Source organism: Eleutherodactylus coqui, chromosome 8 (assembly GCF_035609145.1).
Source record: "Eleutherodactylus coqui strain aEleCoq1 chromosome 8, aEleCoq1.hap1, whole genome shotgun sequence".
NCBI classification, from domain to species: domain Eukaryota; kingdom Metazoa; phylum Chordata; class Amphibia; order Anura; family Eleutherodactylidae; genus Eleutherodactylus; species Eleutherodactylus coqui.
The window spans coordinates 103137996-103161500 of NC_089844.1; the positions used below are offsets into that span (position 1 = coordinate 103137996).

At 41.5% G+C, this 23505-nt stretch overlaps 1 protein-coding gene across 3 annotated transcripts in view; it reads left to right on the forward strand.

Annotated features, from left to right (window-relative positions):
- The window catches only part of RBFOX1 (RNA binding fox-1 homolog 1), a 744520-nt gene that overhangs the window by 655308 nt on the left and 65707 nt on the right, over positions 1-23505 (forward strand). For all 3 annotated transcript variants that reach the window (XM_066576151.1, XM_066576152.1, XM_066576153.1), the window contains exon 10: positions 21939-22003. In XM_066576151.1, coding sequence (XP_066432248.1) covers positions 21939-22003 — 65 coding nt within the window. The remainder of the gene's footprint in view (positions 1-21938; positions 22004-23505) is intronic.

Sequence of the window (23505 nt, forward strand, 5' to 3'; positions counted from 1 at the left end):
GCCTCTGATTGGCTCAGCGCTGAGCCAATCAGGGGGCAGGTCTGACTCACACCCCCTTCACACCCACTGCAGGACGGCCGCGCGGAGTTCCGGCTGCCGGGAGAAGGTGAGTATACAATTTTTTTTTATTTTAACACATTTTAGGATGAATTGCAGGGAAGGGCTTATATATTTAAGCCCTTACCGACAATTCATCCCGGGCTCGCCCGCAGCGCATTGCTTTAAATGGAGGCGGCTCTATTGCCGTCTCCATTGAATGCAATGTGCTGGACAGCTCCGGCCCGTTTCTAATGAAACGCGGCTAGGAGCAGATTTTCGGGCGATTTGCGGGCGACTTGCGCGCACCGGTCACGCAATTTGCGGATGCGCATCCGTCATGCGATCCACAAATCGCGCGAAAAAACGCCCGTCTGACTAAGGCCTTAGACAGTGTTATACGTTTGTTTTAGGGGATTTTGTGAACTCCAAGTTCACTACCAACCAATTCAGACTGAACTGAACTTTTCACAGAAGTTTGGCAAATTAACGGAACCAAACTTTTCAAAACTTCGCTCATTATGAGTGCCAACATCAGTTAAACAGTCCTAGGAAGTGCCGGTAATAGAGACATTGAATGTGTGAAGACGGGAAGGAGTATGGAACCAATGCATTAATATTTTATACGGGGCTTCCTTTTAAGTGGTACAGATGGAAGATTTTACAGTTCTAGCCTTGTATTCCTAATGGGAATACAAAACAATGTTAACGCAGTCATGTGAAAGAACTGTAATACACAAAAGTTCATATGGTTGGGAGGACCCCCACTTTTTCTTCTCCATGATACCTACAGTAGGTAAATTTCTCCAGAGCGTTACTCCTTAGCAGTTAGTGTAGCCCAGTTTATCTGTAGTCACTCACAAGAGCTTACAACCAAAGTGCATTGTAAATACCATATAACTAGTGTTGAATAGATACTTTTAGATGTTGTTTTCACTTATTTAGAACAGAAATGTTGACTTATTTTACGTTTTTATTTATTTGTATTCAATCCATTACATTTCTTTTTCCTTATAGAGTAGTGTGCCAAGAGCCTCTGTTTGGTAATAGATTTTCTCAGGTATGAAGTCTGCTGGTGATGCAAAAACTTTCTCACTGAATGCTGTTTGCTATGTAATACTAACAGCAAAAAATGTTATGTCCTACTATATCCTATCATGTGCACAATTAAACATGAAAGTGGCAATGTTGTGGCCAATTGAGCATCTATTTGTTCTTCTTAAAAAACAATCACACTAAGCTTGCTGGATGGTGCATGTGTTTCACTATCACAAACTGTATTCTTGAATGTTGTTCACTTATAATATTCTTAATTACACGTATAAAAAAGAATGACTCCTTGTAAGTCTGAAAAAGGAGACCACTAACTTCCTAATATAAGACAGAAAAATGTATTTTCTACAAGTCTATTTTTTCTTATTGTTTATCTCCTATTCCTATTTGAGCAGCATGTACATGACAATAAATGTTTACAGTTGCAAGAAAAAGTAAGTGAAGCCTTTGGAATTATCTGAATTTCTGCATTGATTACTAACGTTGTCTGATTGTTATCTTAAGTCACAATTCTAGACATACACAATATAAAAGAAATAATAACACATAAACAGCTATACCATTCATGTCTTTTATTAATCAAATGTAGTAAACATCAACAGTGCAGGGAGAAAAAGTAAGTGAACCTCTGTGATAAGGACTTCTTCAAGAGCTAATTGGCCCAATGTGTTAAGGCCCTTTTACACAGGACGATTATTGTTCTAGTCGTACAAAACCCCATGTTCCCACGGGGTTTTGAATGATAATTATCCCATGTAAAAGCATGCAGAAACTGAATGACTGGACGAGAGGCATCCAGTCGTTCAATTTTAAACATGCTTAAAATCCTGAACGACCATAGTACAGTGTAAACAGCAGTCATTCAGTACTGAATGGCCACTGCATACAGTGAATGGAGAGGGGTGGGGGGAGAGTGAGAAGAGAACTCTCCTCCAGCCACCCGCCTCGCTGTTGGCCGAGCTGTGATCCAGCGATGCTCACTGTGTAACAGCATGGGAGCGAGGATACACGGGGAGGAGTGTTGAGCATCATTTGCCCGACACTCATCCCGTGTAAAGGGACCTTTAGAGTTTAGGATATAAAATTGGAAATGTGGGTTTCCATGTGCTTTGCATATTAATAAAGGAGCTTAAAGCTTGGTTACTGATAAACCTGTATTTCTCAAGAAAGATTGGTTAGCGTGAACTACATCTCGATGCAAACAAAGTTCAGAAGACCTCAGAGGACATGTTAGCAAGATGAATGAAGCTGAAAACAGTTACAACAGCATTGCTAAAGACCTGGATGTCCATCAATCCTGGGATAGGCAAATTGTCAGCAAATCAAGAAAATTCACGACTGATGATACTCTCTCTAGGAGTGGGTATCTTGTTAAGATCAGTGCAAGAGCAGAATAGATGAAGTTGAAAGAGGGAGAAAGAACCTAAAGGTAACAGCAAAAGACCTACAGAAAACTACAAATTTCAAAAACCAATATCAATGTGTCCAGTATTAGAAAAACACTGAACAAGAATGGTGTTCATGGAAGAACATCATGAAGGAAGCTGCCGCTTTTCTTTAAATAACATATGCAGCCTAGCTTAAGTTTACCTGCGACCATCTGGATATTCTACAGTGCTTCTGGGAACATTTTACATGGACAGATCATACAAAAGAGGAACTTTTTAGCACAAACATGGCATGCTATATTTGGAAGAAAAAGCACACTGCACATCAACACCAAAACCTCATCCCAACTGCTTTACAGCCCTAGGTCCTGATTGCATTGTGATCATTGATTGAACAATGAATTCTAAGATACATCAAAGCAATTTATAGGAGAATGTAAGGGCAGCAGTCCATGATCTCCAAATAAAGAAAAATTGGGCGATGTAACAAGACACTGACCCAAAGCACAGAAGTAAATCAGCTAAGGACAAGTTATCCCAGAAATATTGATAAACTGAAGCACTATTGCAGAAATGATTCAAAATTCCTCCACAGAATTGTGCAAATCTTATTTGCAGCTTTAAGACTTGTTTGATTGAGATGACTGCTGCCAAAGAAGGATTTACGGGTTATTAAATTCAAGGGGTCACTTATTTTTATTCCCTGCACTGTGATTGTTGACTCAATTGGAGTTATTTACTAATACCGTTTAATAGTTAAACAGTACAAACTTAGACTAGGCAGTCTTAAAAGATACCGGAATTATCCCAGTAGCCCTGCTTATTAATAAATAAGTCAATTTTAAAAGAATTTAGACAAAATATTAGTTGGCTTAATTTTCAACAAATATTGCGCCATTATTTGGTGCATATTTGGCCCCCCTTTTTGGTCTACTGTGTCACACCTGGGCCACACACCCTTTTCAACAAAGGAATGCCCTTTGTTGGACGCAACAAAAAAAGTGACAGAAAGTATCTAAAACACATATCTGGTCAAGGCATGTTTAACACTTTAAGGCCTTAGTCACACGGGCGTTTTTTCACGCGATTTGCGGATCGCATGACGGATGCGCATCCGCAAATCGCGTGACCGGTGCGCGCAAGTCGCCCGCAAATCACCCGAAAATCTGCTCCTAGCCGCGTTTCATTAGAAACGGGCCGGAGTTGTCCAGCGCATTGCATTCAATGGAGACGGCAATAGAGCCGGCTCCATTGAAAGCAATGCGCTGCGGGCGAGCCCGGGATGAATTGTCGGGAAGGGCTTAAATATATAAGCCCTTCCCTGCAATTCATCCTAAAATGTGTAAAAATAAAAAAAATATATATACTCACCTTCTCCCGGCAGCCGGAGCTCCGCGCGGCCGTCCTGCAGTGGGTGTGAAGGGGGTGTGAGTCAGACCTGCCCCCTGCTTGGCTCAGCGCTGAGCCAATCAGAGGCATGTCTCACTCACACCCATTCATGAATTCATGAATGGATGTGAGTCAGACCTGCCCCTGATTGGCTCAGCGCTGAGAGGCAGCAGTCACTCACCCATTCATGAATTCATGAATGGGTGTGTGAGTGAAACCTGCCTCTGATTGGTCAGGGCTGTGACCAATCAGAGGCAGATCATTCAGCAGGCGGGGATTTTAAAGCCCCGCCGGCTGAATAGTGCCGAGAAGCAGTTCAGGAGAACTGACAGCGGCCGCGGCTGGACTCTGGCTGCAGCGGAAAGGTGAGTATACAATTTTTTTTTATTTTAACACATTTTAGGATGAATTGCAGGGAAGGGCTTATATATTTAAGCCCTTCCCGACAATTCCCCCCGCGCACGCCGGCAGCCCATTGCTTTCAATGGAGCGGCTGTATTGCCGGCTCCATTGAATTCAATGGGCAAACATCGTTCTTCTCTGTCACAGCTGTTACAGCTGTGGCAGAGAAGAATGATTTGTCTTCTATATGTTCTCAATGGGGTCGGCGCTGCTGCCGCCGGCCCCATTGAGCGCATATACAGAAGAGAACAGGAATCGCAGATCGCAGATAGGTGCGATCTGCGATTTCTGTTCTATAATTTATCGGACGAGCGCATAAAAAGCGCTCATGTGTCCGATACCATTGCAAAGCAATGGTTTTATAAAATCGCCGGACGCATGCGCATGCGCAAATCGCGGCTAAAAACGCCCGTCTGACTAAGGCCTAATCGTACAATTTGTGCCATAAAATAACCAAATTAATCAATAGTAAATAAGGACTTTTGTGCTCAATTAAAGACATGAACGGTATAACATTTTATGTGTTATTAGTTTAGTTAGATTGTACTTGTCTATGTTGGTGACTTAGAAATCCAGGCAATGCCAAAGGGTTCACTTACTTTTTCTTGTAAGTATATATGCTTAATCGATATTCATGTTGAACTACTACTACAACTGGCCACCATTGCTATCCAAAGTACAACTATCCAATGCTTTATGCTGAGACTCAGCACAAGTGTCTAATCATTAAGCCCATGAGACTTATGTAAGACTTTATTTACACAACTTTTTTCACGCCATATCCTTTTATACATATTGTTTATCAGCGTTTCAAGTCTCACATAGATGCATTGTAAAAAATGTTGCATCACAAGCATATGTTAAGTTTATTATTTCAGGGCTCCATGTAATGCAATATTTCTGTTGCTTAAAAAACACATGTTAACAGTTTTAATAAAGATTATCTAGGGGCAACACACAATGTCACTCGTGGCCTACAGCTTCACTAAATATACTACAGCTTTATTAACATTTTTGTCACCATTCTGTTGCTAAGGGCTCAGTTAGACGATCAAATGTTTCATGCATGTATAGGCACGTTTTCAAAACGGATCTAGTAGAACCAATGCTTTCCAATGAAAGGGGTCACATGTCTGGTTTTTAGAAGCGGAAAAAAATTGCACCGGCGAAAGATAGGACATGTGAGTGCAAAAGCACCCGGTCACGCAATTGTTTCTTCACGCAATGTATATTTTTTTTCCCCCTGTGCTTATAATGCGTGAAAAATTTGCTCGTCTGACTGGGTCCTAAATGTAAAATGATTTGCTAATTAGCTGTATAAGGGAACTTTGTTTTTCAGAATCATAACTGATATATGTTTATTCTGGTTACATGCAGATGCTACTACAGGGAGCTAAATACATTTAGATATATACAGGTAGAATTAAAGAGTAACTAATAGAGATGAGCGTACGTACTCGTTTCGAGTAATTACTCGATCGAGCACCGTGATTTTCGAGTACTTCAGTACTCGGGTAAAAAGTTTCGGGGGGCGGGGGGAGGCATGGCGGCATGGGGGGTAGCAGCGGGGAACAGGGGGGAGCCCTCTCTCTCTCCCCCCCTCCCCGCTGCAACCCCCTACTCACCCACGGCGCCCCCCGAATCTTTTCGCCCGAGTACGGAAGTACTCGAAAATCGGGGCGTTAGGGCGAAAAAGGGGCGTGGCCGAGTACGCTCGCTCATCTCTAGAAACTAAGCTTTTCATCATATATCAACAGTAAATAGGCTATAAAGAAAACCAGCAATATGTTTTTGTAACCGAACTTTGATTCCGCCCTAGTGAAAATAACACCTGAAGTTCCAATCAGGCATCCTACTAGGTGAAGTCTGTATACCATTTCACAGCACTAGGTGTACGAACTGAGAGCTGGGAGTTTGGATGGGGAGAGCCTGGCTGCACATGCTAGTTTTCGCATTAGCTGCTATGTGTTACGTCCGCACAACACTAGGGCACCAAGCCTCAGCATGGACGCAAGACAGTGTTCACACAAACACCATATGCACACACACAATGCATACTGAATGTAAGATAGGACTGCGTACTGGTCTCACAGGCAGACATAACATATAACTACTCTAACGGGACAACCACCACGTGAAAACTTGCCTGCAAGCAGGGCGATTGTCCCGATAGGCGCGACCCTGCACGGAACCTAAGGACCTACCAATCTCTGGATGGCAAACAATCCACAGCAGGACAGGACGCAGCTCACACCAACTCACATAATAGGACTCTTCACACATGGTGTCTGGAAACCTCCACAGACACTGAACATGTCACTGTTCACACCAACACCCCAGGGACATGCAAGCAAGATAGAACAGGACTGTTCATACTCCTAGTCTGGCACCTACACAGACCCAATGAACACAACATTGTTCACAAACATGTCCAGCCATGCACAGACACGCACCACACATCATGCATAAAAGCAAACTCCTAGGGTGACAGAGAAAGCCCAAACCCCTCTCTGAGCTCAATTGAATATAGATAACCTATAGCTAGCACAAGTGTCCTCACACCAAAGGGAAACAGTCAGACACTGTACTGACATACAGGGTCTGCATCAAATGGAGACAGGAAATACAGGTGTTCAGACCGTCCTCTGGGAAAGTGAGAGACACACTACAGATTAGACATGCATAAAACCAAGCTCAGAGAGGGATTATCACAGAATGCATAAACATGATAAAATGACTTCCATTCTCTGGCAAGAGTAGCTGGTATTTATGTGCAGCAGACCAGGCCAATTGGCTGGCTGGTGAATACCACCCCAGCCAGCTCAATTAACCCCCACCTTTGAAGGTGTGCTTATGGACACCTGTAGAACCACAGGTCCCAGCTGCACAACCTAACACTATGATCCCATGAATTTGAAAGCAATATAAAGTTTTGTGGATAAATACATAGACATATACATAGAAATCAGAGCCACTATATAGACAAGTGTGTTAGGACAGGCAGTATCCCCAATGCGTGTACAAAGTGGTACTAACCAAAGAGGAAGTGCAGCACTCTGCTCAGTTCCTGCAGATTTCCCCACATGGGTACCAGTGGAGTGCTTTATTTCCTTTTTGTCCAGTACCACTTTGTACACACATGGGGGAAACTTCTATATAATGGCTTTGATATCTGTCATCCTCCTCTGAGCAGTAGGTAACAGCTCAGAGGATTACAGATATCAAAGTCACTACATAGATGATACAGCTAAGTACTATACGAGGGAAGAGCAGATATGCAGGAGTTGTGTGTAGGGTGCCCCTTGCCTTTTTCTCTATGATATAGCCCGGGCTCTTGTTTCCTGAATTGCTAGCCACCTATAAATTCAGTCTGTTTGCTCTGCACGGGTCACTAGCTCAGGAGCAAGCATGCATGGCCAAGCCTTGCCCATGCGTACTCCTAGACATTTCTCAGTCCAAACTGGGCAACTACCATTAGCAACAAGGAAAGCCTGCAAGTAGAAGAGGCAGGCAGATGGTGTCTGCATGGAACTTTGGATGGCTCGGTAATAAAACATATAGCTAGTTTTCTTATTAGCAATTTACTGTTGATATATGAAAAGAATAAAAAGTTTAGTAATTCTTTAATGTGAGCTCTATAAATCTCCTATAGTAGAGGCTGCAAGTAACCATTATGTCAGCATTATTGGTAATCATAGTTCTGTGCCACCTCCCACCATGGGCCCTATACCAGTTGTGTAGCCTGTCTACACACTATTTAGATTATTATGACTAGTACCCTTGTCTTTAGAGAGGTTTTCAGATTCTTACAGTATTTTATATATTCACCCGTTCCTAACATCGAAAAGAATGGCTATTAATTTTACTTAACAATTCTGCCTCCTTTATTTGTTTCTTGGACCAGTAACGTGACCTGCACTATTTTAGATTTGTACCCAAGGTGTAGACATCATGTACGTAGAACAGGTGATCTTACTTTGGAGCGCAACTCGCCCAGTGTACTGGTTCATCAATGATGTCCCTTTCGGGGACTGGATCAGCTCTCCCTGCTACTGAGCAGGTGTAGTTTCTGTACTAATGTGTTATTATACTGTATATTATTATGGGGGAAGGGGGTAGTGAGGAGGCAGTACTTGACAAACACTATGAAATTTTGGGGGATTTAGTTTTCAGCATGATGTTGATACTGCTGATGCCCTACAAATAGAAGTGGATGAAAATCACAAATGGGGCAAACTGTACATGCCAATCACAGTAAGTAGGTTTTGTTTTTTTAAACTAGGTCTGGAAGATTGAGAGCATTAACGTGGGTGGGCCTTTTATTAAAAACATCTTTAAATACATTTAGGGTGGCTTCACACAAGTGTGTTTTTGTGCGTACATAGGTGTGCACCCATGTACGTGCAAAAACACGCATTAATGCAGGTCGGTGCATTGTTTTCAATGGAGCCGTGGCTGCTGCCAGCGGGACATTGAAAACAAAGGTCTGACGGCACCCCTGCATTCTTTTTCAGGAAAGGGCTTTACATATAAGCCCTTCTCTGAAAAAGAAAAATTTTAGCGTAAAAAAAAATATATATATACTTACGTGTCCGCCACTGCTGTGACCCCCCGGGGAGGAAGAACACATCTGCCGCATGCGGCAGATGTTTCCTTCATTCCAGCTAGTAAAAATAATTCCCTGCTGCTACATTTGTCACATGTGTGACAGATGCAGCAGAGGAATTCTTCAATTCTCTACCGCAGCTGTCACACATGTCAGCTGTGGGAGAGGATTCTGCTGCCATCAATTGATTTCAGGGAAGGGCTTTAAATATAAGCCCTTCCCTGAAAATCAAGTAAAAGTGGTTTAAAAAAGAAAAAAAATACATACTTACCTTCCTTCGGCTGCCGGGGCTCCGCTGCGTCTTCTCCTCGCTGTCTCCAGGTCCCCACCTGCTGAAAGAGCTGTTTGTGATTGGCGGACATGTTCAGCCAATCACAGGTAGCTCTCGCCGAATGAATTACAGCAGCAGAATCCTCTATTGACGGCAGCAGAATCCTCTCCCGCAGCTGACATGTGTGACAGCTGCGGTAGAGAATTGAAAGATTCCTCTGCTGCATCTGTCACAGATGTAGGAGCAGGGAATTCTTTTTACTAGCGGGGATTAAGGAAACATCTGCAGCATGTGACAGATGAGTTCTTCATCCCCGCAGGGGTCACGGCAGCATCGGACAAGTAAGTATATATATATATATTTTTAAACACTAACATTTTTGTTTTTCTGGGAAGGGCTTATATGTAAAGCCCTTCCCTGAAAAAGAATGCAGGGGTGCCGGCAGACCATTGTTTCCAATGGAGCCGTCGGCAGCAGCCACGGCTCCATTGAAAACAAGGTGTGCATTCCCTCTAGTGCACTCATGTCCTATCTTTGCAGGCACACGCCTGTAAAGCACAGACATGTGCGCACACCATAGGGAATGCAATGTTGCTCATAGAAGCGTGTTTTTGTGCGTGCGTATGCATGCACAAAAACAAGCTGGTGTGAAGTCACCCTAAGTCATAGTTAGATATGATGGAATCAATTCGGGATTCACCAGTCAGAGTCTGCATTTGCCATACGTCAATATTCATATTGCAAATTATCTTCTTGAGCTTATTTTGTGTGGGCAAAACAAACCTAGAAATCTGGAAATTGATTCCTACAGCCAAGTTTTGTAGGCTGTTGAACTACAATAGCTGATCGGAAGTGCACAGTTCTACATGCATACATGTTTATGGAAACCTAATTTTAAAAAAAATGGTTTTTTTTCATGGTTCCTTGCTTCTTTCTCTTCTATTGGCAATTGCTAAGGAATTTATTGATTTATGTAAAATTATATAATTATAATCAATATAATTTATAGTACTGAAAACTGACATACACCAGAATACTTCATGGTGCAGAACAATGGTATGTTACTAATTCAAAAACATTATTGTATTTAATATATTGGCAGCTTACATGTAAGATTAGGTGGAGAAGTATTTATGAGACTGTTGCAAATACCGATATTAGTTTAACTTGTCTCCACTGGAAGTATGGGTGGAGACATGGGTTGGCCAGTCTTGGGAAAGGGAACGCCCCCAACCGCTGATTGGCTGCTGGAGTAACCCCCTTCCCTGTGATGACAGGCCGGACTGCTCCTCTATTCCCTGCACCGCGGCGCTGTCTGTGGTGCTAGCTATTTCCAGAGCCAGCACCTTGGCATACATGCCCCCGTGCCCGCAGACCTTGCTCAGCCCTTTTTACATCTCTTTCCCCTTCTTGCCGCCGGCTCACCCTCTCGCTGCCATCGGGGCAGTTGGGCGTGTCTTGTGGCTGAGTGGTTGAACAGTGCGGCAGTAATGAGATACGGAGCAGTGAGTGCAGGCTGCGGCACTGGGGGGCCATGTGCAGGGGTGGGCGAACACTGCAAACAGCAACCACTACAGCCAGCCTGCCGCAGGGCAGGAAATATCGGACCCATGCGGCCTGTCGGTGTGGAGATACAGTTTACGGGCTTCTACGGTGTATGTAGGGTAGCCTGCCGGGTATCTCTGAAGATGTGTCTCCAGCCAATCACCAGCAGGGGGCGTTTCCTTTCTCTCAGCCCGGCCAACCCATGTCTCCACCTATAATTCTAGTGGAGACAAGTTGAACTAATACCACAAATACCTATGTACATTTCTGAGTGCTTCACTGCTTACAAATCATAATAGTCTTATAGTTTATATATTGTACCCATATTTGTTTTTCCTAGAGTTTACATACATTGCATTGAGGGTTATATTAATATACATTATTATATACAACAATACACACAGTTGCTAGTGTGTTCAATCTCCAGTGTGTAGTACAGGTGATTAACTAGGAGCAGGGTTACCTAATTAAGATGTGTTAAATGGCATCTGTTGAGCTGGCTGTGCCTTTCCAAAAAGAGGACTCATAGCAGCAGTTGCTGCAGTTGAGAGCTTTATAAGCAAACAGAAAAAGTGAGTGAAAGACCTGTATGTGTTGTGATCAAAAAGTATATGACTTGAGGTTAAATGACTTTAGAATCAGGGATTTTAGAAGAAAGTCACTTATATTTATTCAGTGTTTGTCATTTTGATTTGCATAAAGTACTTTAACCTTTATCTGTACTATCCCAGTTATTTATAATGTGCTCCAAAATTGACAATGCGACCCAGTGTACATTTTGTGTCATGTACAGATGTAGCAAAGTTTAAGTTAGCACTGATAACTTTCTGCAATACGTTTTCTTATCTTAAGCTATTTGAAATTCGCTTATCTTAAGAAGAAAAAAAAAATCAATGACGTAAAAAGTAAATAAAAGCAGCAAAGGTGGACACGGAGTGACTTATTGCCAGGGTGCATTTAGAAAGGAGAGTGCAATATCAGTCCAAAAAACCCAGACTAATATCGCATTTGTAAATCCCAGATTCTTTTATGCGATTGAAATGTGTTTTGCGTTAAAAACATCCCATTACAAAGCTACACTTGCAATTTCCCTGCACATGTTGTTTCTGATAGCAAAAATAGAAAATTACATCACACACACATGAAACTCACATTTATAGATGGGACTCCCAGAGGATTCCGTTACTCCCCACGGGGAGTCCCCTCAACACTGAACACTGGGACAGCACTGTCACAGTGTTTAGTGATGATGGGTCTGCATCGGAGATGAAAGAATGATTGGTCACAGTGCTCAGCCAATCAGAGGCAGAGCTTTCTGGAGGCAGGGATTTTTCAATCCCCAGCCACCAGAATACAGATGAAGACTGACGGGGACAGGGAGAAGAGCTGGACAGTGCTTCTAGGTGACTTAACTTTTTTTTTTTTATTTTACAGCTATGGATAATTTTTGGGATAGGGCTTATACGTCAAACCCCCTACCCCCCCCCCCCTATGAAAACCATCGCTGCAGGGTTTGCCTTCATCCCTTCCTGTCAGTTGGGCGGCAGCAGCGCCGGCCCCATTGAAAGCAATGATATAGCATCGCGGTCCACTGCCACAGGATTCTTTCATCCCCGTGGGGAGTGCCCTTGTCATTGAACACTGTGACAGTGCTATCACAGTGTTCAGTGAAGAAGGGACCGTCGTGGAGCAGCTGCGCTTCTACAAGCATAAAACACTCCCTAAACTGTTCTTCAATAATATAAATAGTAGAAGGATTAATACTGAAAGTTTAGGCTCTGTAAAATGGAATGAGAGAAGAATTGTAAAGGGTGATGTGGAGAAAGCAAGGGTTGCACAGCTACTATTGTAATCGATATGTTCATTTTCATATAATACATTTTCATGCCATGTCTTGGATGAGAGTCAGGAATGGTATGGTTTCTTCTTAAGGAGAGCATCTAGTGAGGAGACTTATGAGGCTATGCATTCTCAATTGGGAAATTTATGCAAATGGGAAGATAGAATGATGTCACTACAGTGCTACCTTTTGGAGGGTTGCATTCCTGCAAGTCAGTTCCTCTGCATGATGTATCTTTTCCTACTGGAGAAGGCTTGGCTTGTATTCCCAATCATTGCTATACGGCCTGTTAAAACATCTGACATTGAGTTGCAGGAAAGCTCTGGCAAACAGATCATTATATTGCATCGGGGATTGCCCTATATTAACTCAGAACTCACTAAATTAGTTTTCTAAACCAGACCACCCTTCTTACTGTCTAAGTGTAGTTGGAGTGGTGTAAAGCTGTGTAACACAAAGTGATGTAAAGCTGTCTTACACAAGAATAAAAAACACAAATATGATAATAACTAAAAATGCACTTGTATGTCTTGGAATTAAAAGTTCAACCAATTTTAGAAAGGCTTACTGTTTGGTATAATCTGTGCTCATTTTTGTATAAGTTTATGGATCACTAAAATTATTTTTGTGACTCTCCATCTTTTCATTATTTTTTTAAGACCATAGCTACCCATCACACTATTTTGCAAGCAAATTATACAATCAGAAATGAATTCTAGACATTGCAAGTAAAATTTGACTAGATAAGGGGTCAGAGTAATGATATGACCTCCCTAGCAGAATTTAATGTGAATGATAAAACTATTGGTAATTATGATCATAATAACCTCTATAAGTAACCCACTGTAATTTTTTTTAATACAGTAGCTGGAAATACAGCCCCCCATTTTTATGTCTTTGAATGTACAGATGGTTGGCAATCCTGTTCATTATTCAACAAATTTCTGAACACCCGAGAAAAAGCATTCCAATGATTACAGCAAATTGCTCTTTATTGGTTCGTAAGGGCAATACAGCCAAAAAAAGAGCACATTTCTAGCCTTGTTGAGTCTTTTTTTTTTTTTTTCAAATCCATTTTTATTGGAATTTTTATGTATTTATAAAGACATACAGGTGAAGTCAAAAGATTAGCAGGTTGTCAGGCTTATTACAATCTTATGAAACATTATGAACAGATGTGCTCAACCCGGGGGGGGGGGGGTGCAGGTGCGGGCCAAACTGCCACACCCGGGTTAAAGCCAGTCATGGCCCCCCCAGGGAGCAGAACTACTGGTCCATGACAGAGTGACGGACCGACAACAAAGACAGGACAGTGGGGGGTGGGGGGAGAAGGGGTGGAGGGAGTGGGGGGAGGGTTAGAGGGCTTGGGGAAGGAGCGAGGTGGTCTACCGTGGTTGTTGGTAAATTTGCACGAAGTCTAGGAGGCCCTGCTTGAGCACGGAAGCTCACAGGGGTCAGAGTAGGAGCTGACATCCACATCCCCGTCCGGCACACCACGCCCAACCGAACCAGGACACCCTAGCCTGAAGAATTAGAATTTGTTTCTCAGTACTTGCCAGGGGGACCAAATTTTTTGGTATTTATGGTGGGTTCCATTTGACCAACTGACCAGTTCCTCCAAGCTAGCAATAAGGTCAACCTTGTCTCTCCACTGCAGCAGCGATGGAGAGGTTTGTTGGCGCCAAAGTAGTGGGATAAGTGCTTTGGCTGCATCTATGAGGAAGGCCAAGAGTTGGTGTTTAAGGGGGTGGAAGGCTGGGGAAGGCTTCCACAGGAGAACCAATTCAGGGGAAAGTTTCAGAGATGGGGATAGCTTCTTTAAGATTACCTCAACGTCATTCCAAAAAGGGGAAACCAGCGGGCAATTCCACCACAAGTGTAGGTAGGAGCCGGTATCCGCGTCACATCTCCAGCACCTTTCGTGCGAGGCCAGTGCGTGGTCAAACAGCCATTGCGGGGTCCTGTACCACCTCGCCAAGAGCTTATAGTGGCTCTCCTGGGAGGTGACACAAGGGGAGAGGCCAAAGGCCGTCCGCAGAATCAATTTAGTGTCACTCTGGGAAAGGGAGATGTGGAGCTCTCTCTCCCAAGAGGTCAGGAAAGCCGGTTTTGAAGATGAGGGGGGGGAGATAAAATGCTTACGTAGAAAAGCTATTTTCCTGTTAGACCCCCTATCTCCCAGTAAGGCTGATTCAAATTCAGATCTTGGTCTAGTAGACTTGAATTTTGAGATGAAATCCCTGAGTACTTTGGTTATGTGGAGGGACTGTAATGGGTGGGGAGTCCAGCAAGGGAGAAGCTCCCGGACAATTTCGCTAGGAGGCCTATGTGCTCGAACCTGGATATCACTAATTTTCTTATCCTTGAAAATACTCCAGACGTCGGCAGAGCACGGGTCAAGTGGAAGGTCCATGATTCTATATAAAGAGCTCATAGGGGCACAGGGGGATGGAGAAGGAGCCAAGCTCTCTCTCATGCTGTTCCAGGCCTCGAATGGGCCTCTAAGTAAGGGGTCCCCCCTTGCCCTCCTCGAGCCTCCCCTGTCCGGATATCACAGGTCCTCTCTGATTGTTGAGTCTTTTTTAACCCTAATAAAACCATTACCACGCAAGATATTTATAGAGGTACCCACCAAATCTATAATTCTTCATCATCATAAATATATAATGAGTTTTCCATGGCATAATTTTTCTTAATCCATAAAACATGGGTTAAAAAAAACATACATTTTGCCAATATTTTTTTTTTCATTTTAAAAAACACTGTATCTATACATTTAATGTCTATACAGTCATCCTTCAAGTTATAATGGCCTCAGGATACAATATTGTCAACACTGAATGGTCTTTCCTGGGCCATTGTAACTTTAAATGAGGTTCAATATATCAATACAGCAGACAGTCCCGATCTGTGGCACATGTACTTTGCTTGAAAATCCAGCCAATCAGCATGGGCATGTCACTAGTTAGACACCTTTATTACTGCAATGCATAACTAATTAGCTAAGTGGAGTTCTGTACTGCACGTTACCTATGCCAAGATGAGCTAATCCTTTGGACACTAAGTGAGGTCATCTTCTTTTTATGTTTTTGGTTCACTGAGCCCTGTACATGACCCTTAAGAAACTTCTATCCTCAACATAGAATGTGAGAAACTGTTTACAGTTTCTATCAGCCTTTTCTGAGTTTTTTTTGGTAAGAACTTGCGTTTAATTTTCTTTAATTTTCATTTTGTATTACTTTTGGATGACACTTTGATGCTTCGGAACTAATTATCCACTTTCTATAGGGTTATGGTTTGGGTATACGATTTCAACATACAATCATTGTCCCGTGACCAATTAATATTGAATGTACATGACATATACATGGGGCTGCAGTCTCCCCATTGAAGGGAATGGGTTGTAGGCAACCCCGCAGTGATTTTTGGGGAAGGGCTTGAAATATAAACCCTTCCATGAAAATCATCCCTAGCTGCTGTAAAAAAGAAAATAAATATATACATCACCTCTCCACCGCTGTCAGAGGCTCTGCGTGTCTGCTCACTGGCTCCCCGACACCGTTGTAGAGCTCTTTCTCCTGCCGGGGATTTAAAAATCACAGGCAGCGCTCATCCATTCATTAAATGACAGCTAAAGTGCTGCCTGTGATTGGTCACAGCACTCAGCAAACCACAGGCAGCGCTCAGCCATTCATTGAAAGCAATGGGCACGAAGCGTCAGTCACGCACATCTTTAACATGCGTAGAGCACATTTTTTTGTGTACATAGCTGCGTTAAAAAATGCTCATCTGACTGAGCCTGTACACTGTAAACTGGAGGATTAAAGTTCTTACAATGTCTGTCAGGGCTGTTTCACAGAAGCATATGTGTTATTGCTTTCTCTCGGCACCGTAAAATTGCATGGATGACCGTTTTTTCGCGTTCACGGCTAGAGTTTTCTCACCCATTCACATGACTGGGAGCGACGTTTTTAGCAAAGAAATACGTAGCATCCCTTGAAAACCCTCGCTCTGGAAAAATCCTCTGGATTCCTTCCAATGCCTATATAGAGGCACCTATAAGTTTTTTGCAGCATTGGACGCTCCCCCTCCCTTTTTTCACTAGCTCCCATAGGAGTTTATGGGAGCCGCCGCTGAATATTGGGCAAAAGATAGTTCCAGAACACTCTTTTTTAGTCACCGTATATACGCAGTCCTTATTTCAATCACGTATGTTCCATTTTTGACGGTCTGATGTATTTACGTGCCGTATATTCACCCATGTGAATGAATGCATTGCAAACCAATGCCTCAGATGGTCATGTATGTCAGTCGCCATAAAAATGACTCCGTTAATGCGCTGGTTTGAATGAAGCCTCAGTCTGACTAGCTGATGAGTTCTACAGCTGGTGTACGGTTTGTTCATGGGCCAACTCATGGGGAGGGGAATGGAGATATCGCATATAAAATATGCAGTCAGGAAGAGGAAGCTTGACATGGGCCTAGAAGCTTCTATAATATCGTAACTAATTCTTTGTATTCTGTAATTCAGCTCAGAAGTGTGAGTGGCCAGTCTTACTTACTGCTTGTGCTGAAAGCAATCTCTGTAAGTGATGTGAACTGGGTCCATCTGGAAACAGTATAGATTTTTTTTGGCAGGTCTTTCTGCTGCCTCCACTGCCCATGGTCAAATTTCTCTTCCTCTTCCGTCACCTGATCCCCTCGCAGTGACAGAAGGTAGAGAGGAATGATCTAAAATTCTTTCTCAGTGTCAAATACATTTTTGTAGATGCGAGACACATATGGATGAGGTGATTGCTTCTATAGGGAGATCTACAACTTTTTATATTTAAGTATTCATTTAACTTTTCTCCTTGCACTGTGCCTGTTTTACTGAGGGTGCGGGCAGACGAGCGTAGGCGTATTTATGTTCGCACGAGCGCAACGTATAATCGCCCGAGCGATCGTTTTTCACCGATCACGACCAGAGCTAGAAAGCGTATTTTCGTTTGTTCCTACTTTGCAAACGGTCTTTTCGGCAATCGAATATGCGTTGGCGCGTATTTCGGTCGCATATGTTCCGTTTTTTTTCGAATTGCCGTTTTTACGCGCCGTAAAATCGCCCATGTGAACGAATACATTCGAAACCATTGCCTCAGGTGGTTACGTATATACGTTTGGTCGCAAAAACGCGCCGTTTATGCGCTCGTCTGCCCGCACCCTGAAGGTGTGCAATAAAAGGCATGAATGGTGCAACTGTTTGTGTGTTACTAATTTAAAGGGGTTGTCCCGCGGCAGCAAGTGGGTCTATACACTTCTGTATGGCCATATTAATGCACTTTGTAATGTACATTGTGCATTAATTATGAGCCATACAGAAGTTATCAAAAGTTTTATACTTACCTGCTCCGTTGCTGGCGTCCTCGTCTCCATGGTGCCGACTAATTTTCGGCCTCCGATGGCCAAATTAGCCGCGCTTGCGCAGTCCGGGTCTTCTTCTTTTATGAATGGGATCGCTCGTGCAGGATGCCGGCTCCGTGTAGCTCCGCCCCGTCACGTGCCGATTCCAGCCAATCAGGAGGCTGGAATCGGCAATGGACCGCACAGAAGAGCTGCGGTCCACGGAGGGAGCAGACCCCGGCGGCCATCTTCAGCAGGTGAGTATGAAGACGCTGGACCGCCGGGATTCAGGTAAGCGCTGTGCTGTTTGCTTTTTTAACCCCTGCATCGGGGTTGTCTCGTGCCGAACAGGAAGGGGGGGGTAAAAAAAAAAAAACCCGTTTCGGCGCGGGACAACCCCTTTAATTAAATTGAGCAAACACTGAAAGACTCATTTATGTGACAATAAAAATGCTTACTACTTGGACATCTCCCCATCTGAACAATACGCTCATTGTGGGTCAATGCTTGACACACAGGCAGATGATCTCCCTTAGATAAAAATGACCCTTAGATAACAATCAGATATATTATTATCAACTATTGCAGAAACAGAAATCCAGGTAATTTCATAGTCACTAACTTTATCTTGTGAGGAATAGATAGATAGATAGATAGATAGATAGATAGATAGATAGATAGATAGATAGATAGATAGATAGATAGATCGATCGATCTAAGAGCTCTTAATGTCATGAGATATGAAGGCCAAAAGCGGCAGAAAATATATCCTTAGAGACAACAGGGTGGTGGATTCTAATTAGAACATAAATGGTGTTTCTCCTATCTATAGAGAATGGCCTCAGTTTCTTAATTGGCATGCTGAGATGTTTTTGAAATGGTTGATATAATATTGTGGTCCACTGAACAAGAAGCTCTGCTGTTTTCACAGTTTGATAATCAATGCATCACTGAACACAATTCTTTGAAATACATGTTTTTGTTTGTCCTGTGCTTAAACGAACAGCTGCAGTTACTGTTACATATAACTGAAAGTTAATTTGAAAAAAAAAAAATTATATCTATTTGCAAATTCCAAACGACCACTTTTTATTCTCACTGCAAAATAATACACTTATCTTAAAGTGCAGCAGTTGCATTGGGTGTGATGTCTGCTGTGCATGTTTGTAAAGATATTGCTGAATGATGATAAAGCATAAAATTCACACAGTACTGGATTATACTTGCTAATTTACTATGAACAAACTGGAATACTTTGTATTAAATTAGACTAAATGTCTTAGTAATTTATTTCTTCCCTTAGGGATGGTAAGTTACCATTACGAAAACAGTAAAGGCCACTTCATACAACAAAAGAAAGTTGACATGAATGTTAATATTTTCTAAGAGCTCAACAATCTACAGTTTCAATGAATTTAAAGGATGTTGTTTCACTAAAGACATTGACATACAGTATCACAAGAACATGCCGCTGAAGTCTGATCAGTGGAGATTCAACAATTGTGATACCCTTCACTACCTAGAGTAAAGGCCAAATGGTTAGCATTTGAGTATAGTAGGCTGGTGATGTGATCATAAAAGCAGTCAGTAAAGGCCCATTTAGACACAATGATTATCGCTCAAAATTCACTCAAAATTCGCTCTAAAGCCATCTTTTGAGCAATAATCGTTCTGTCTAAATGCGATGCCATCATGCACTATTCGTTCATCTGTGATTTCTGGCAAGCTAGAAATCACTGATGACTCTTATCAGTGCCGCATGTTGATTTTCTAAGCGGGCGGTGCTGATAGTATTCTTTCAGCTGCTATCCTGCTGGTAGTTTTCAGTGGGATACCATCTAAAAGCTCCGAGAACAATGCAGCTGTTTGCATATACAAACAGCTGCTTTCTTCTCGGAGCTATCAAGGCTGTATCCCTCTCCGCCTGCATTAACTCTTAAGTAGCCAATTAGCTACTTAGAGTTATGCAAATATGATCACTCAAAACTGTCACTCAAATGATCGTTTGAGCGATTGTAAGCGATTATTTTTCAGTGTAAATGGGCCTTAAGACTTTTTCTTTCTTAAAAAAGTTTTTCTGTGCCACTGGTATCATTAATTCACTTAAATGCTGCTTAGGATGGTTTCACACACAGGTTTTTGTGGCGGTTTTTCATGCAGTGTTGGTAAATACAAGGGAAAGACCAACGCCAACTGTTGGATCCACTTCTGGCTTCGACTCAGGAAGTTTCATGAAAAACTGCCACAAAAACCTGTATGTGAAAGGAAAATAATTAAATAGTCACACTAACACAGACAGGGAAGATTTACTTAAACTGTTATTTTATGCACCAGTCTAAGGGCTCTTTTACACGGTACATTCTGTCAAGTAACAGATACCTGACAGGTCATTTCAGCAATGATCATTCCTGTGCCTTTACACAGGAATAAGCATCACTGACTGAATGAAGGTGCAATAGTGAATGGAGACGGAGCAGGGCTGGGGATCATTCTGGCCTACCAAACTCCATTCAAAGTAAGCAGGCAGTGGTTTATAAGTGAACGACTGCCTGTTTACATGGAATGGCACATTGTTCAGTTTTCTGCATGCAGGAACTAAATGCCGCATGAGTAGTGAATAATTTCTCATCTGTTGTTCAGTTGCTGCATGAATTTTCAATGAATGACAATTGTTCAGATTCTCATTGGATTGTGGGAGTTTTAAATGATAGTTGTTCCATGTAAAAGCTTCTTAAACCGAAAATAATGTATGTTGAAGTAAAACTTTCCAAATTTGCAGACATAGATTTTTGCCTGCTTTTGTGTGATTTTTTTGCATAAAATCTTGCCCCCTCTAGGTTCAATCCATACCCTTTTATCAAAACTGGGATCAATGAAAAAAGTCATACATTTTTGTAAAAATGTGCCATGAGGCAACATTTCGGCCAGAAAGTTAGCACAAAGCTGTTAAAAAAATTGCCAACATCATTTTGGTATCATAGATTCACAGGTTATTACTCAATATTAAAGTCCACTTCTGTTTTGAGCAAAACATCTGTACAGATATGGTTATGTTCATATCAAGTGAGCGCTATAGATTGTATTACAAAAGTGCTCCTGATATATATGCCAAATGTGCCTACAGTCCGAAGTGGGTCTGACAAAAGCAAAAAAAATGTGTCCTTTTGGCTTTTCAATGTGTGAACAAAACTAAGACTATCTGATTCTTAACATTTTGAGCTCCTTCACGCGGGTTTATTTGTGTGCACATTTGCACATGCAATACACAGAGAAGAGAACCCATTGATTTCAATGGGTTCATTGACACTTCGCTATTTTCACATGCATTACTTGTGCGTGCAAAACAAATAAAAAATGCCCTATTTTGCGTGCATTTGTGCACCAAAAGCCCCATAGAAATCTATTTGAGTGGTGAGGGGGGGGGGGGGGTCAAATGCTCACGCAATGCGCACAGGATGTTTAAAATACAGGTCCAAAGCATGCGGAAAAGAACACATCTGGACCCCTTTAGGCTAATTAGCCTTTTAAAATCAGGGTGGGGGGGGGGAGGTTGCGCACGCATACAAACAATCCCTGCATGTGCAAAAAAGTGCAGTTAAATCCGCAGACAAGCACGCAAGTTACCCTGTCTATAGCGCAAATACATTGTGCTGAAATGTGCACATTTGTGCATACACTTGTGTGAAGCCGCCCTTTAGGTTGGACCCACCTCTCGCCTAAACCCCAAGTGCAAAGATTATGCACTTGGTGAAACGAAATAACAATACCAGCTTGATTTATCATTTCTACAGTGCATGACTGCTGCTAACATTACTAAGCCTATTTCTAGTTTCTCAAATTGTTTTAGTGTCAGTTTTCATATGTAATTTCTCTGTTCCCTCCTCTGTTAACAAATGTACAAACTTCTACATTAAGATTTGCTCTTATTTGGATCATATTTACGTATATTTTGCTTGTGTCTCAGCACAATGATGTTACATTTTACAACAATATAAAAAAGAGTTGAACATTTTTATTAACTTTTTTTAGGGTGGTTATGCTGCCTATCGATATGCTCAGCCTGCAACAGCCACAGCAGCTGCGTATAGTGACAGGTAAGGACTGTTTATTTACATTTTTATGTGTCTCATTGGTTCACTTAAAGCTGCAGGCTATACTAGGGTATTCAAGCATATGAAAAGTTAGAATTAGGGTGGTTGCACCCTTGTCATGGCCTAAATCAAAACTATCTGGAAACTTGTGAATATATAAAAAACTATTAAAATGTAATTTATTTTAATCAAGATTGCAACTTATACATCTGGACACAAAACCAATATAAAATATATTCCAGCTTAGTATACAAGAAAATATCAGTCGGAAGGGTTTCATAAGTAATATTTTACTATACAATTACAATAGTCACTATACGTTTTTTTGCATTATGGAACATTATTAGAACATTGGAACAGCTTTTCATTTAAAGGAATACTTAAGGAAAAACATATTCTACTGTCTTACATATAATGCAGAGCATGAATGGGTGATGTTTGACAGTTATTGTTGCTGTTCTTGGATCATCTTCCCTTCAGCGCCCTGCACTAGGCATAATGCAGTGCATCAATTTTCCAGGGAGTATTTCTTTAAGGCTATATTATGGATCAGATTTTACTTTTTACAGTTATTCTTACTTCTTTTGTTGTTCATATATTCCATGTTTTATAAATACAATTACTTTACAATGCAGTTTGTAACCATTAGGCCAATTTATGTACACAATTTACATTCACAATTTTAGAAAATATAATCCCAGGTAACAACTTGTAATAATAATAATAGTAATACTAAATACATGGCACAGTTTCAAGATGTTTCTAGACCTGGGCACATACACAAACCATACACAGGTTTAAATTTTGCATTGCTTTGGTCGCTCTGCCTTGACCATTGTCCGGCTTAGCACTTGGTACCAGTATTAATCGAGTTAAACATTTAACACATAATAATAATTCACCTTCAAAATACTTTCTCTTACGTGTCAAGTGTCTTACTTAAGACTTCCTTATTTTCTTGCTCACATCTTATTTTAAAAGTGTTATTAAACAAATCTTCAAGCAGCCTTTTACACATGAATAAATTTTCGCTTTAAAAATAGGATTTTAAACCTGAAAATACCTATTGCATACTAATATGGCAAGTATATGCAGATATTAATTGCTAATTAATTAGGGAAGATTGCAATTTATTCCAAATTAATAGAGAATTACCGTCCAGATTTTCATGATATTAGTTTAATTGTAGGAATTATAAAAGTAATAGAGAATAATAGAATTATTAATATTTGAAATAAGTCATTCTACTGTCTCTAATTATTGTCATTTGTGGATGCTAAAGGTACAACTGTGCAAGTGTGTTTGCAATTATGCAAATGTTGTACAAAGTGATATCTGTAAAATACTGCTTAACTGGGTTGGCCACTCTAATGCAAAATATACGCTTTTGTTATAAACATTAAAGAACTAAAACAGTTTACTAGATTTGCAAAGCCTACTTTATTAGACATTATGCTGCTTGATCCATAATATAGTAACATATGAATGGACAAATGACAAGAGAC